This window comes from Colossoma macropomum, unplaced genomic scaffold, assembly GCF_904425465.1.
Source record: "Colossoma macropomum unplaced genomic scaffold, Colossoma_macropomum, whole genome shotgun sequence".
NCBI lineage: Eukaryota > Metazoa > Chordata > Actinopteri > Characiformes > Serrasalmidae > Colossoma > Colossoma macropomum.
Genome location: NW_023494793.1, coordinates 36,433,439 through 36,449,744, shown reverse-complemented (window position 1 = coordinate 36,449,744; position 16,306 = coordinate 36,433,439). Strand labels below are relative to the sequence as shown.

The window sequence follows — 16,306 nt, the reverse complement described above, 5'->3', positions numbered from 1 at the left end:
GCTGCTGGAATGTGTGTACTTTATCAAACTTATACACCGGCTCCATATTTACAGCGATGAATTGACAAAATAATTTAATTTGCTGCTTTAGTTTTGCACTGGAGCTACAAGGCTAATACAGCTAACGAATATTGGAAGCTTACATCCACCAATTAGTATGTAGTACAAACTACTGCGTAATTCATCACACATTTGCCCCAAACCACCTTGTATTGTTATGTAATCTCAAATAGACTTAATTATGTGGCTTCTCACACTTCAGGATGGCTGCTACTACTGATTTTGGATATGCAACAAACTTTTCTCCATTTTTGCTTTGATGATCTGGGACACCAAACATGTCTTCACCCGTTGACTAAATTTAGGGTTGGGGGAAATTTGTGTAAATTAGATATATTTTTTCCAGACAGTCACTTTAAAGGGGCCAGACCAGTCATACATCTAAATTCTTCACAAAACATGTAGCTGTTTTTCTGCTGTAGAGTGGTTAAAGATGTTCAGATCTATTTCCGCACAGGTATTTGAAACCAGGCATACAGTGCTATTCAGAAGTCAGCCCCCCCCCCTTCATTTATTTTATTTCCAGTCAAAATGGACATTAAGTACAAGTTATTTTTCAGTTTCAGGGAAAAAGCATGAAGAAAACATCTGGGTCATTCTACAGAGAGTCCACTTTTCTATCTATTCATAGGTGTCACTGGTGTTACCGATCCTCATTGGTGTTACACATAAGAAAGGTAACACCAGTGACAGTAACACCAGTGACGTTGTTGAAAAATGCATTTTTCAAAATGGCTGCTACAGAGCATCAAATCACATGTTGTCAATCATGGAATATCCACCAAAATGTCATTTAAACCATTTGTATTTTATTTTTTTCCAATTACCTAAGAATAAAGTAGGTCACACCAGTGACTTCAACTAAACGCTTCATATGAAATCATGAGCTAAATGAGAAAATTTCTAATAACTGAAAAGACACAGTGGACTCACCATGTGCTTTTCTTCATAGATCTTCAGAAAATAGATAAAAGGAAGTCAAGTGATGTCATCAGTGTGATTTTTATTTCAAAATAAAATATTTTTTTTTACACGGTAACACCAGTGACACGACTCCTGGGGACCACAACTTTCATTATATATTTTATGATATTTATTTGGCATTTGTTTTCTTTATGTCATTTAATTTATATATTCCATGGTCACGTATAGATTATTGTAGTTAAAATAGCAGAAAAATGTTTTTTTTTCTTCAAAATATGGCCTCATACTTTACACATGACTGTGGGGACGAGCACTTCAGTGGTGGTTGGAATTCTAGATAATTGATTAAAAACCAATATTGCTAAATTGTTGACTCAAGAAGGTGTAATTGTTAAAATAACATTGTTTTATTTGAAAATGTGAAAATTCACAGTGTTTAGTGTGTCACTCTTTACCTTTATCACAGCTTCCGTTCTTTTCAGGATTCTTGCTTTCTTGATTTTTCCAAAGAAATCTGCAGGGATATTTTTCCTCACCTTTAAAGTTCAGTCTTACAGGTTGGTTGCATTTTCTATTTCTCATGATTCCAAGTAATTCAAATGCATTCTGTGATGCTGAGGGTCTGGACTTCGAATTAGCAAGTCCACTGTTTTAAGAACACTGGCAGTGTGCCTGAAGTCCTTATCTCTTCCTGTAGAATTTCTTCCCAATCAAACCAGTCGTGTTCCAGACAAAGTAGTTCCTTGATGACATCACTGAAAGAACCCTTTGTGGCACAGTTTTTAAGAGTAGAAGGCTAAATTCTAGAGTTCTCATTTTTTGCTTATTTTCTGTTCTCAGCAAGGTCTTCTTAACAGCTACACATCCTTTCAGACCCATAGTGTTGAGCTCACAATGGAAGAATGGACAGAAACTGAAGATCTGAAGAAAGAGTGGAGCTTGATTTTCTCCTCTCTCTCAAAGATGAAAGCTTTAAGTAGTTTATCTGATGGGGACGGTTTTGGTGGTCTAACAGCTCTTGCAGGTCGTTGTTAGGAGTCCCATTTCTTATGATTTTGCCATGATGATTTTTCTGTAATCATTTTCCCATATGATCATGGGAAAATTATTTTGCCATAATTATTTTTATGAGTTTTGGAAACTCCTGTTCTTTCGCTTATTTTTCTTTTCTCTTCCTTATGCAAGTGTATTTTGTTATACCTAATCTTAGAAATCGTTTAGCTATTTTAGAAATGTGCACGGCAGCTTAGGTGTGTTTGTGTAGTTGCTTGTGTGAATGTTGGTGTCTCTTTAAAACCTCTTTGTGAACCTTTTATTGGAAGGACACAGTTTAATATCCTTAGTGTTGAAAAATGAATAACTTGTACCTGATAGCCATTCTGACTGGACATTAAATAAATGAAAACGAGTCTCTGATTTTTGCCCAGTACAGTACATATTCAGTGGCCACTTCATTAGCTCCACCTGCTCCTCCTAATAGTGAATTTTGTGGTTGGAACTAAATACACAGGGCAGGCAGGCCTGGTTAACAGGTCTAGGAACTGTTAGGCCAAACCTTACATTAGGCAAGATGCAATCTAAGTGACTTTGAACATGGTGGGCTTTTTGCCAAAAGTGTTTCCAGCTGAGAAACAGATGTCCTCCTGGGACTCTAAAGAATGTTGCAATAAACAAAAATAAACAAACATCCAGTGTATGGCAGCTCTTGTGGCTGAGGTCAGAGGAGAACGGCCCAACTCATCCAAGCTAAAACAGAGGTCACTAATACTAAAATAATGGATCTATGAACTTATAACGGGTCAAACATTAAAGTGAATGGGCTAGAGCAGCAGAAGACTATGGTGGATTACAGTTCCTCCAGCTAAGAACAGAAAGATGAGGCTACTGTGGGCACGTTTTCACCAAAACATGAATCTTCTCATGAATCTTGATGGTCTGATGAACATAGTATGAGAAATTGCCAAAAACAGCTTGAATCCATGGATCCAACCTGCCTTTGGAAGCTGAAACTCTACATTACATATTAGGTTTTTCATACTAGTTAAAAGACATTTGAATGCTGCAACATTGCCACACTGCCTACATACCGTTTCTGACCATGTGCATCCCTTTGGCCACGGTCTGGCCTAATCAATCTATCATCTCAAGCCTATTACAGAAAGAGTACAGTGGTTTCAGTGTCATGCATGTCCTGCCTATTAAAAACTACAGAAGTACAAAAAAAATCAGGCTTCAGAGTTTTGTCATTTGGATTTTAAACATCTTGGTTGTATATTTTTAAAAGTATTTTTTGCTGAACTATTAAGGATAGTTCCACCTTGTTTGATCTGTGCTATAAAGAACTCAAACTAAAAAAATAGTTTTTATCAGGGATGCAGGAATGTGTTTTGAATCGGGGGTGCTGGAGTTTTAAGCAGCAGATTGTCACTGACCAAAAAAACCCACGTATCTAAATTTCTTTTATTTATTTTTAATATAATTTTTATTCATTTTTTATCTTAATTACATTTGTATTTTTCTGCAACATCAGGGCCGAGCAGCTGTCTTTTACATGTATCAAAATTTCAAGATGAGTGAATCAACAGAAACATTCAATAATTACTACCCTTACATTGACCCACAGTAAAAGTACATGTTTGCCTTCTCCCAGTTTCCATTTTGGAAATACATGGGTTTTTGTTGTGTTTTGGGCAGCAATGATCTGCGTGATGTACATGGTGATCTCATGCAAAACAAAATGGCATTCCCTTTAAAATTTGGATCCTGTACATTAAATAGATAATGCATAATTTGCTAAAAAGGGAAAAGACACAACAATATGTCTGTATAACTGACACATCAAACAGCTGATTTTCTCTCTTATTCTGTTCGAACTTTGTGTGAATGAGTTGACCGGTCACCAGAGATTCAAGAAATCAGATTGTTAAACAGTGCACAGAGACTTAAATATGTCATTGAAAAGAACATGGCACATGCTGTAGATTTCAGTGTACAATTTCTATTTATTTGTAGAGCTTTGGAAAAAAAATGAGACTTAACTTTTGCACAAGCTACAGTTTACATTTTATTTTTCCCCAATATGTTGAACTCAGCTAATAAACAGCAACTGTGCATTAAAATCTGTACAGGTTTGTTCTCTGTAGAAACCAAACTTTTGCATACAGCTTTAAATAAAACAAAATAAAAATATGAACTCCAGCCCGAAACAAGCACACAAAGGTCTTTACTAAACTCAAATTATTTTAAAGTTCATTTCTTTTCTCTTTATTATTTAGTTAAACAATCCTGAAATGGGAATGCTAGAAATGCTGCAGCCCCCTCAACACCCCCATATCCCACATCCCTGAGTTGTACCTAATAAAGGGTGTACTGAGTGCATATTCTGTGTATGACAACTACAAGGTGACATTGTATTAAATGTGTATTTATTACATTTTTATTTACATCATGACATTAGCTATACCACATTTAGGCCACATTAGCCTCGGCCTGCTCATTTCCCTCAGTGCGGTATGAATGGTGAAAGATGATCCTGTTGTGAAGCACTGCGATAGTGCTTGGCCCTGAGATTCGGCTCTTTTCCAGCGATGTGTTGAAGCCATTGTCTCTGTACATCCCGCTCTTCAGAATGTGCTCGGAAAACTTCCGGTGACTTCCATGGAAGGTTGTCTAAAGCGATGAAGAAAAAAGTTGACCCTGACCTGCATGTTAATTATAAAGACTTTACTGTATGTTGAGCGAGACTTACTGGCATTTCGTGAACTGTCGGCTTCTTACTTCCATAAACCTGGTTGGTTGTTTGGTACAGTGGATGGACCGTCTTCTTACTGCAGTGCGAAACGGTGCATCATGAAGACAGCGCTCATGTGAGTGAGGCAACAGTGAGGTTTTCATTTGTAAATCAGTTTGGTCAATAATATGGTCATGTATGGCCTGCAGTTCAAGTGTACCATACCTATCTCAACACACAAAGCTCCTCCACATGCTTGGATACTGGTACACGGGACAAACATAAAGTTTAGTGTTATAAATTAAGCTTTTAAGTGGCATTTCAGCCTAATACTAAAGTTTAATGTGTTATTTGTTGTGTTGTGCAGTATTCTGTAGTTCAGCATTTTACAGAATTCACATATCAGCTGCGGTTTTTCAAACGTTCCTCTCACCTTCAAGATAGAAGATATTATCTCTGTGCATCCCACACGTGTTAATGCCCTTATCTCTGTACATGTCACAGAATGTGCTCAAACGGTTTGGTTTGTGTATTCACAACCATTCAATGAAATAACCTTCTGTGATGTAGTTATTGTTATATATAAAGCATTCATTTTTTAGCATCTGGTTCCTTTCACCACCACTGTGAACAATTCTGACTCTGTAAATTTCTCTAGAACTGAGCATTTCTCATCAAACCACTCTGAGTAAGTTTGTCATCTGAACAATTATGCCGAAAATTTGAAAAATCGGTGGAGTTCCACTTTAACTAACATCAACAGCCCTTACTCTTCTTCTGAATTTACAAATTAGAAATGATGACTGAATATCTTTGGTCATGCAGGGCCAGTTTCCCAGACCCAGATTAAACATAAACCTAGACTAAAACAGATTTTTAATGGTAAAACTCTACTGGGATTGCAGTTTAGTCCAATAATAGGCTTCATTTGTGGCCACAAAACTAGCCCATAGTGTGTAATAATAACGGACGTGCATGAATGACAAAAAGAATGACTTTTTTAATTTAATTTCATACTAACGTTTGTCAGTTAAAAGCAGAATAAAGTGTCCCCTATTATCTAACGTTAATGCGCTGCAGTAGGTTAGCACCTCAATCCACTATATTACATTAGTCTAGATTAGCTAACATTATCTAAATTACCTAAGCATATCAGGTTAACGGTAGCTAATGTTAGCTGGCTGGCTAACTCAGGCTCACCTGTATCTGAAGCTGTCGGGATGGTTGAAACGGTTTGGGAGATTTTTATTCACCCTGTAAACATCGCTTGTCCTCAAGGCGGAGGAGTTATTATCAAGCGAGTAAAGGTCGGTTTTCACCTTCTCTTCTGAAGACTCGGCGTCCATGTTCGACATTAATTTAAGCTCCAGAGAGAGTAGCTAATAAACTGATTTAGCGAGGACGCATTACAGGTTTATTGACTTTCAGCGCTGAGCTGCTGTCTGTACTGGTTGCTATCAACAGGGTAACTAGGTGACGTCACTGCCCTTTTACCCAGGAGGGTTAGGAATATCTAACGGGGCCAGGGTCTTTTCAGGCCTCTGGGCAGGAGAGTTGAACAATAACCATAGATATTTATGACAGTAACACATAATACATTAAAATGGCTACTGTTAAATGCTAAAACGATAAATTAATACTGATACTGCTACTACTGCTAATACTACTACTGCTACTACTGCTAATACTACTACTACTACTACTGCTAATACTACTACTGCTACTACTGCTTATACTACTACTGCTACTGCTAATACTACTACTGCTACTGCTAATACTACTACTACTACTGCTAATACTACTACTGCTACTGCTAATACTACTACTACTACTGCTACTAGTACTACTGATGATACTATTATTATGACTACTACTACTACTACTACTACTACTACTAATACCACTAGTGCTACTACTACTGCTACTACTGCTAATACTACTACTGCTACTTCTGCTAATACTACTACTACTACTACTGCTGCTAATACTACTACTGCTACTGCTGCTACTGCTAATACTACTACTGCTAATACTACTGCTACTGCTTATACTACTACTACTACTGCTACTACTGCTAATACTAATACTACTACTACTACTGATGATACTATTATTATGACTACTACTACTACTACTAATACCACTAGTGCTACTACTACTACTACTGCTAATACTACTGCTACTACTGCTACTTCTGCTAATACTACTACTACTGCTAATACTACTACTACTACTGCTACTACTACTACTGCTACTACTGCTACTGCTGCTACTGCTAATACTACTACTACTGCTTATACTACTACTACTACTGCTACTACTGCTAATACTACTACTACTGCTAATACTACTACTGCTAATACTACTACTACTGCTTATACTACTACTACTACTGCTACTACTGCTAATACTACTACTACTACTGCTACTACTGGTAATACTACTACTGCTACTACTGCTAATACTACTACTACTGCTACTACTGCTACTACCACTACTACTACTACTGCTAATACTACTACTACTGCTAATACTACTACTACTATTACTGCTAATACTACTACTACTACTGCTACTGCTAATACTACTAGTACTACTACTACTACTACTGCTAATACTACTACTACTATTGCTACTGCTACTACTGCTAGTACTACTACTACTGCTACTGCTAATACTACTACTGCTGCTGCTACTATTGCTAATACTACTACTACTACTGCTACTAGTACTACTGATGATACTATTATGACTACTGCTACTACTAATAATACCACTACTGCTAATACCACTGATAATACTACTACTGCTGCTACTATTATTATTACTGATACCACTGCTAATACTACTGCTACACTGCTACTTCTACTGCTGCTGCTAATAATAATAATAATAATAATATTAATAATAATAATAATACATGAGCAATATTCACTTAGGACTTAAAGCAACATTGAAAATTTGTTTATTGTTTGTTATGAAAATAAAATTAGCTTTATTAATGTGTAACATCCTATTACGATTTCATGTCAAAATGTGAGCTGTGTAAGATTTGAAGATAGCTTCTCTTTTTCTTTCATGCCAAACTGTGTTGTAATGCAAAAACAGATGAAAGGATGAATGTTTACATCCTATTGGAATGGAAACAACAAAATCCCATAATAATACCTGAAATAACGGAACCAGGATATGAGCCTGAAAACATACAGCATCCATACTTTTATTTTATTCATTTAGTCATTTGTCACTTGCAATGTTTATGTCTGCAAAGGACTGTCCCAAGTATTTGAGCCCCCAGTCAGAGACCCCTGGACACTGGTCCCCAATGTCGTGACTAGTAACCTGTCCTTGCTTTTAACCCTCTAAACCTCACTGTTCTGCAGGAAGAGGAGGATAGAACTACATTTACTTATTTACTTATTTCTATGTATTTAAGTGCATCTTCGCTGGACCTGAACTTCTCTAATGGTAATACTTTTACTATTACTCAAGTATGTGAGAAAAAACAATCCAGTTTTAGCTCAGTTTTATTGTAATCTTCCACATTTTGCTTTGCTGATCCTCGCAGTTCTCTTTTTCAAACTTTGTTTTATTTTAAACAACAAAGAACACAAACTTCAGTGATGACAGATGCTAGATGTTCTAAGACATTCCCCTGTAGTTCTATAAGGTATTTCTCAGTATTTCTAAAGTTTTTAGACTGAATACTTTTTTTTCTCACATTAGATTTTGTTTTTTTGTTTTTTTACTATTCTTTATTTTATTTAAGAACTCACCTCTGTACGGGTCCTTAAAGAAAACGCTGCCGTTACAGGGAAGAGCAAAAACTTCTTTTCGGGAGCAAAGATAAATCAGATCAAAAGTTGACAAATAGAACTACTTCTGGTAAAATTATAATCTACTGCTAGATGAGAATTAGCAGGGGTTTTACAGTTTGAAAATGTGTATTATTTACCCAAGCTGAAGTGAGATGAGCAGAGTCTACAAATTTATCAAATGTATCATCTATATATAAAAACCTAAGACACATTATTTTTTTAATTTTTTGACCTTTAATTCAGTTTTATCTAATATTACATGATCAAACGCAAGCAAAATAAATGACCAGTCAAATACAAATACTACCTTAATGAAAACATTTATTAACATAAAGCAACGTAAGCAATATACAATGTTAAACAAGTTTTTTCAACATTTTAAATAGCAGCTATCATTAAGTTAGGGCAAACAAACCTACCACTTAAAAACAACTGTCTCCAACACTACCAAGTTGAAAAAATAAAAAATAAAACTGTCTGTCTATTACTTATCATTTATTCAGATTTTGTTGTAATCAAAAGTCTCTAAACCCATGATTAAACATCTCCAGGCTGACGCAGCTTTCTGAAAAACATTAATACTCCACCTTACGGCCGGCACTCACTGGGAACCGAAGCAGAATTCAAACCTATAGAATCCGTGCGTTCCAGATTTCATAGTCAATTTACATACATCCATTCATTTAAAGCAATGCATTACAGCCTTATCACATATGAAATACTTTGGTGGTTGTTTCTCTCCATGCCCTTTTTGCTTTACTCCAAATCTGTGGTTGTAGTGTTGGTGCTGGTAGCTCATTGCCTGCCACAGTGCATTATTACTCACGGTACGAGTTTGAGGCAGGCCTAGCGCGTACCAAAAGTAATAATGAGCTGTGAAGCAGGCCAGTTCTCCTCTTCTGCCATCGGTCAGACCTCATCTGGCATCAGTGTAAAATCAAGCAGAGACTCCTGTGACCGGAAAATAAATAAATAAACAAATGTGGTTAAATTAAACTGTGAGCCCTCTGACAAATTTGACAAATGCAAAAATACAAAGTGCACACTACAGTAGCAAAGTGCCTTGCATAGTATTACCTCATTAGAGTCCGAGATTCACATCATCCATGTCTGTGAGAGAATGAATAAAACAGAAAGCGTAAACAAGAGATATGAACAATATACAAGTACACACGTCCTATACTGTTCTCACTAACTCCAGTAATATTAATAATAAAATGTTAATAGATGCTCTTTGTATTTAAGGCTTGCATTGAGACTTTTCTTTTTCAGTGGTCTTTTTAAAGATAAAAATTTAGAAAAACACAAAATACTGCAAGCACATATTTAAAGTAGAAAAATAACCACACATATTTAAAAATGTAGGCGGTAATATTACTGGAAACATATAAAAATTGCCAAGCGATGGCGCTATTTTACAGAAGTTGAATATTTAGCCATGAAGTTTACTCTTTGTCCGGTTAACCTCCATCAAGCTGCTGGCAAACTTTTTTGTCGATCTCCAGCTTTAGCCTCTTTCCTTCTCACTATCCTTTCTCTCTTGCGTTAATAAAATGTTTCGGCTGTCCGCGTCGATTCTCGTTTAATTGACGTCACAGAGGTTGCACCGTTATTTTTTCCCCACCCGTATTCCAACAAGCTCCGCCTTCCTGCGCTGTGATTGGCGCGAACTATCCCGCCATTCGTGTTAGGATTGGCTATTACTTCCTTTTCACAAGCAGTCCGCCGAACCGACCAATCCCAGCACAGGAAGCGGGGGGGGTTTTCCGGAATACGGGCGTGGAAAAAAAATAACGCCGTTGAGAATGAGCTCTCTCTGGATAATTTCAAACACAGATCAGAGCGATAATTTATAAAAACGAAGTGATAAAGTACTAAAAAAAGTATAATCTATCAGCAGTTGATCAGCATTTCGCAAGACAAAATGAGACCGAGCGGCTTTATATCTGTCCAAATGTTTCCAAACGACAAAAACAGTTTAAATTTGAAGCCTCGGCTGTGTTACTCTACCTGCTAGCATCTTCAACCCCCAAAGTCGTGGCTCGTAAAACCGAAACGTGGATCCCGTCAAACATGTTGAATGTTTGGCTCGGGTAGCTTTGCGTTCCTTACAGCGACTGGAGAGAAATGAAACGCCTTTGTCGTTGAAGAGGTTCTTTTTATTCCATCTTCCTGTGGAAGCAGGGACTCGGGACGGTCATTCCCAAACCGGAATTCCTGTGTGTGTTTGGAGCTGATAAAAGTGCTGAGGAGAACAGGCTCCATCCTGCTCACAGTCTTCATCCGCAAAGCTGCCTTTAGCCGAGCCCTTTGCTCATACTCGCCATTAGGAAACAGTTTTGTTTTTGAAGTTCTGTTTTAGCACCTTTTTCAGAACTTCATGGTTGAACCAGTTGAATATGAAGAGAGCCTCAGGTTTATTTCCACTAGTTTTAGTTTCTGTACACTCCTAAAAAGAGGCTTTTCATGGGGTTTTAAGGAAGGTATAGGTTCTACTTAAAACCATGAGCCATTTAAAGCTTAAGTAGTTGTTTGTGTTGTGAAATGGTTCCTCAGATTGATGAAAAATGTGGTGTATATGGTAAAGCACCAAAAAGGATTATGATGCCAGGCTTGTAAGAACAGAAGAACCATTTTTGGTGCTATATAGAACCATTTTCAAAGAGGTTCTATATAGAACTATATACAACACATTCTCCATCAATCAGAACAATTTCACCATGCAAAGAACCATTTAAGCATGAAATGGTTCTATATAGAACTCATGGTTCTAAATTTTACTGAACTAAACCTTTTACCGAAGAACCCTTGAAGAACCTTTTTTTAAGAATGTAGGACAAATTCTTTAAAAGCTGATAAACACTTCCCAAACGTTGAGGCATTCCTTATAAGTGCATTCATTCTACACATACAAGTAAACCCTCCATGGAAAATACTATATATACTATATATATAATATATTGAGCTATTTCTTTACTTAAGAATGAAGTTATATTATGTACAGTTGCCCCAAATGTATTTGGACGCCTGTGCCATACTCAAAAATCTAATCATTTCATTGGGATAGTAAACTGTCAAATCAAGTGGCATCTATTTTCAACAGACCTTTCCACATTCATTTAAGAGGCAGCTGGTTATCATTTGAACAGTTTCTTTGCAGACTTCTGTAGGTTTGGCTCAAAAATGCCTTTATTCCCGTAATGAACCCATCAATATATACGTGCTCAGTGAGAACACTGTAAGAAAAACAGCCCCAGACTTTGACGTTTCCACCTCTGTGCTTTACAGTAGCCGTAGTGCAGTCTGGTTGGAATTTTGATGTTGACGTTGTGCTAAAACTATTTTTCTCTTTAACAAATATAATGTTAAACGTAACCTAAAGAGCATCATTAAGGCTTTCCAATGGTTACAAGATTAAAGTGTCCGGATACTTTCTGGAGTATGTAAAATGAAGATGCTTCATTTCATGGTCATCTGTGACGTATTTGTGTATAAACTGTGAACGGTGATAAAATAATTAGAAACCTGAAGACATCCACCCACCCTAAACCATACAGAGAGAATGAGAATGTGATCATCAGAGCAAATATTAAGTCTGTGTGCTATTTTTCATAATGAACTGTGCAAACTAGCCTACAACAAACGTGGAAGAAATGTGTGGAATAACAGCAGGAAAGTTAAATTTATGTCTGGAGGACCACATAAGGAGTGGGGAAAGCAATGCAGCATTTCCTGAGCGAGAGGAAGCAGGACGTAGCTGGTGGATGGAGATACAGGAGTGTGCACAGTCAGAACAATAAAAATCTCACCGGCTCAGGAAACGGATCTGCGTCAGTCCTGACTGACAGATTTTAGAAAGGCCAAACGGTGCCAAGCCCACGGAGGCAGGAGAAATCACTGTTTCTTCCAAAGATCACCAAGTACAATGCTTTATCCTAACATTTGATTGAAAACAAATTTCTCCCTTTTTTTTTTTTATCTTTTTTAAGACATAGACATTTCCACGAAAGATGCGGGCTGTGTTGCAGAAATATCGCAGAGAAATCAAGCGCCTAACAATATTTTGCAACCAGTGAGCTTCATGCTGGCTTGCAGAGGAGCTGGGAGGGGTTGTGTTACTTCCAGAAAGTCTCTCAGCCCCAGGAAAATGACTCCACTGCTCCGAATGCGCATGCAAGGAGGTGTCCGCTGAAGACAAATTCATATGTTTACTGTAGAATACCTAAATAAATGCATTAATCACCGGTAGACGTTTGGGCTCCCCGACCCCTCCTTGCTAAAAGTCATTACGCTGAAATTGCCCCCAAGGCAGAGACAGTCTACTCCAAATGTTTAGTCCTGCAATCCTTGAGTGAGCAATTGTCATCAAAGTCATGTTTAGGGTCCCTTTTAGGTTAAAGAACAGCAAACCCCTTTTGCCTTTTTTGCCCGTTCTTAGTGGTAACTTTCAGGGATTTTTTCCTTTTTCTTTCAATGAAAAAGCAGATACGATCTTAATACACAGAAGGGAAAGACACTTGGGACTTCCTGGCCTCTTTGGGGCGAGCTCTGATGAGCCTGAGTGAGTCTGGCAAACATTTAAGCCCATGTTCTCCTGTGGGTTCCATGGCTGCGGCCTTCGGTCCGTTCTTTTAAATGCAGAACTCCTTCAGCCTGGACTGAAGGCTCTCTCCTTTACATTCCTTTTCTAAATAGCAACCCTTTTTTATTGCACTGTATCATTCAATAAGAGCCTCTCAATGCAATATGCAGAAGTATCAACAGAGTGGAGCAAAATACTCTTAAATAGTGATTATATTGCCTGAAATTACACAAGCAAACCAACACTGAAGGCAGACCCTCCCTCCTCCGAAAATATGGCTTCCTCTTTACCTCAAAATCAAGAGAAGGGAGAAAAAGCAGACTCCATGTAAGTGCATATTAGCTTGTGGCTAGCACATTACTATAAAATACTTATAAAAAGTATTTCAAGTACTTTTTCATAATGTTCAATGCTCTAATAAACTGAAAATGGAGTACATTTTGCACAAAATTGTTCTTTTTTCACTATTTTTCTTTAAACAGGCACCCTTTACAGCCCTGAACCTCCAGCAAATGTCCACACTTTACACTTTTTGGTGCACTTATAGTTTTTACCAACAGTCCTGCTCATATTTCAGTTTTAGATTTATTTGTAACTTATTTGTAAATTTTTTTCACTTCACTGCAATTTTAACTTCCCTGGCAATGCAGGTGGGACAGTTGCACTGGGGCTTGTAGCACGGTGAGGCCCCTTGTAGCTGACCCCCCTCCATCTTTATTGGGCCCATTATAACTTTACTTACACAATTTAATGCCCATAACTCGTGCACAGCTACAAGAACCTAATAATATACTTCAACCATTAGCCTACGGTACAGCACTAACTTGCTTGACCCATAGCAATAGCTAGTAAGCATTAGTTTGTCATTATTTTAATCACTGAAGGCAATTTTCTTATGAGGGCATATAGATTCTAGTTATGCCACTGGTCACTTTACAGTCATAGTAGCAGTTTGTCAGCATGTACGTCATGTACACTGACCCCACACTTAAGTACACAATTAACTGCAGTTGAAACAGTGGCCAGTTCATAAATATGCCTGCTTGGGTATAACGTTTCAGTAGATCTCATCTTTTCATTTCTGCTTTAATAATTTTACACAATCGCTCTCACAATATGGGCGAGAACATCATCTTCCATCAGAGGTGTTAATTTCTGACCTTACAATATGACAGTATTGATACACATGCAGGATTTTATGTAACAATAGAGCAGCTTAGATCAATATCCACCAAAGCTTCACATCGCAATATTAACATATTTTCCACTCCTACTACCAATGTTGCCCTAATAGCATTTTAATGAACTTATCTAAGAGGAATAGACCTCGTAAAGTTGAATACAGCCTCTAATCTGATGAAAAGAATGACCCACTATTAGGCAGGAAATGAATGCTGAGAGAATAGGGGAGAATAGGGGGAGGGGGGCTCAGGGAGGGGTACAACGGTCTTGTGATATTAGGGTGGGGTTGCAAAACATATCTTAAAAGAAACAAAGCTATTCAGACTTGATGGACTTGTTTTGAATTCCTCAGCTTCTGAGAGGCACTGCATTCCTAAGTTTGAAAATAAAGTCCAGAACAAATACAGGAAGTGATGTAAGGAGTTCTCCTCTTTATCTGGCCTTCCCAGTCTTCACCTGCTGAACTAATTACACCGCTCCCCCCTCCGGAGTCTCCTCCATTTCGGGCTCTCAGGCTGCCGGGCCCCTGCAGTGACCCTACAGGAGGAAACCATTTGTCTGAGCGGCCGTGCGGCTGTCCGCCAGCGGTACGACCTAGCAACTGCACAGTTTGAAGGAGCGTCTCTCCATTTTTTAAATGAAAAGAATATAAACTCTATGTGTTAAAGTTACATGCACACTGAAATATCACATTTATTACCCATGTACTCAGTCAGCGACAGTTTATTGCCCTAACCTGGCTTCTTTTGTTTTGCACTGGAGCTACAAGGCTAACGAGTTTAGCTAACAAGTAATGGAAACTAATACCTACCAGTTAGCATCATCACACACTGGCTTCAAACCATGTGTCGTTGTTAAGTAATCTCAAATAGACTTACTTGTGTGGTTTCTGATGATATGTGGCTTTTTTTTCTTTAAAAATGGACGAAAGTTCACTGTGTAGCTAAAACCAGTCCTACCAGCCATCTTAGAGCCTGAACTTTGCCTGTACTTTTTGTTCATTTTTATTGAGAAGTGTTATGCTGTGTCAAAAATCACTTACATGGTTTGAGGTAAATGTGTGACGCATTTGGCACAATGCTAACTAGCGGAATAAGTGTCCATTACTCTTTTTATATATTTTTATTTGACCAGGAAAACCTTACTGAGATTAAAAGGCACCAGATGGAAACTGGTTAGCTACATTAGCCTCACAGCTCCAGTGCAAAAGCGTCAGCCAGCGGTACGACTGCCAGGCCCCTGCAGTGGCTGCCAGGCTTCAGACAGACAAGCATGTCTTGACTGATCGACTACAAATTTATAAAAATTAGATTTTTTGCTGAACGGAAGGAACCACAAAATCAAATATACAAAATGAGGATGCACAATGATCAGAATCATATCAGTACCAGCAAACATTTGCTTTAAAAAAATTTGGCTGAAATTTCAAACAGTGTATTTATTGCACTCCAGGAGAGCAGAACATTAGGCATCATTGAGCTACTGAGCTAAAATGTCTGTTTTACTCACTTTACTGCATTTAAAACTCTACAAAAATAGGTCATATTTTTCTGTAATGCTGATCCAGGTGAGTCTAGTCCCAATTTTTTAATTTTATGAATGTTTATGTATTGGCATCAGCAGATATGTATATGAAAAATATTGGATATTGGCGCCCACAGCTGCCAAATCAGTGGATCCCTAATGCAAAAAATCAAAGAGCCCACTTACCCCAATTGCAGTCTGTGAGCCAAGACCATGTTTAGTGTATGAATTTTGCATCTTTAGTTGTGCACTGGAGTTACAGAGCTAATATGACTTAAGTCTGAGTCAAACAAAAAAAAACTGGGTGACATAGACTTGCATTACTCACTGCTACGTTAGCCCCAATGCTCCAGCGGAAAACTGAAGAAGCAAACTTTAGAGCCATATATGTCTTGGCTGCTCGCACAGATTTGGAATGAGGCGGGAAAACTATCCATTTTTGGCTGAACTTTCGCTTTAAGGGCTGTGCAAATGTCTTGCAAGCAT

The 16,306-nt window shown here is 37.8% G+C and overlaps 1 protein-coding gene and 1 long non-coding RNA gene across 2 annotated transcripts; both read right to left on the bottom strand.

The window, feature by feature from the left end:
* Positions 1–4,406: 4,406 nt before the first annotated feature.
* On the bottom strand, positions 4,407–6,161 carry cunh9orf116 (chromosome unknown C9orf116 homolog). The gene is made up of 3 exons (XM_036578073.1): positions 5,915–6,161; positions 4,733–4,811; positions 4,407–4,653 (listed from the first exon to the last, which is right to left on the bottom strand). Exons 1-3 carry the CDS (start codon positions 6,067–6,069, stop codon positions 4,453–4,455), a joined length of 435 nt encoding a protein of 144 aa, XP_036433966.1. The 5' UTR covers positions 6,070–6,161; the 3' UTR covers positions 4,407–4,452.
* A 2,675-nt stretch (positions 6,162–8,836) lies between these two features.
* On the bottom strand, positions 8,837–10,658 carry LOC118812963. The gene is made up of 3 exons (XR_005007597.1): positions 10,543–10,658; positions 9,610–9,642; positions 8,837–9,483 (listed from the first exon to the last, which is right to left on the bottom strand). It is a non-coding gene; the product is annotated as an uncharacterized LOC118812963 (long non-coding RNA).
* Between the last annotated feature and the right edge of the window lie 5,648 nt (positions 10,659–16,306).

Coding starts and splice junctions, on each gene's coding strand:
- cunh9orf116 (XM_036578073.1), bottom strand. CDS start 6,069: ATGTCGAACATGGACGCCGAGTCTTCAGAAGAGAAGGTGAAAACCGAC. Junction 4,812..5,914: donor CCCGACAGCTTCAGATACAG/GTGAGCCTGAGT, acceptor TTCGCACTGCAG/TAAGAAGACGGTCCATCCAC. Junction 4,654..4,732: donor CGACAGTTCACGAAATGCCA/GTAAGTCTCGCT, acceptor TCATCGCTTTAG/ACAACCTTCCATGGAAGTCA.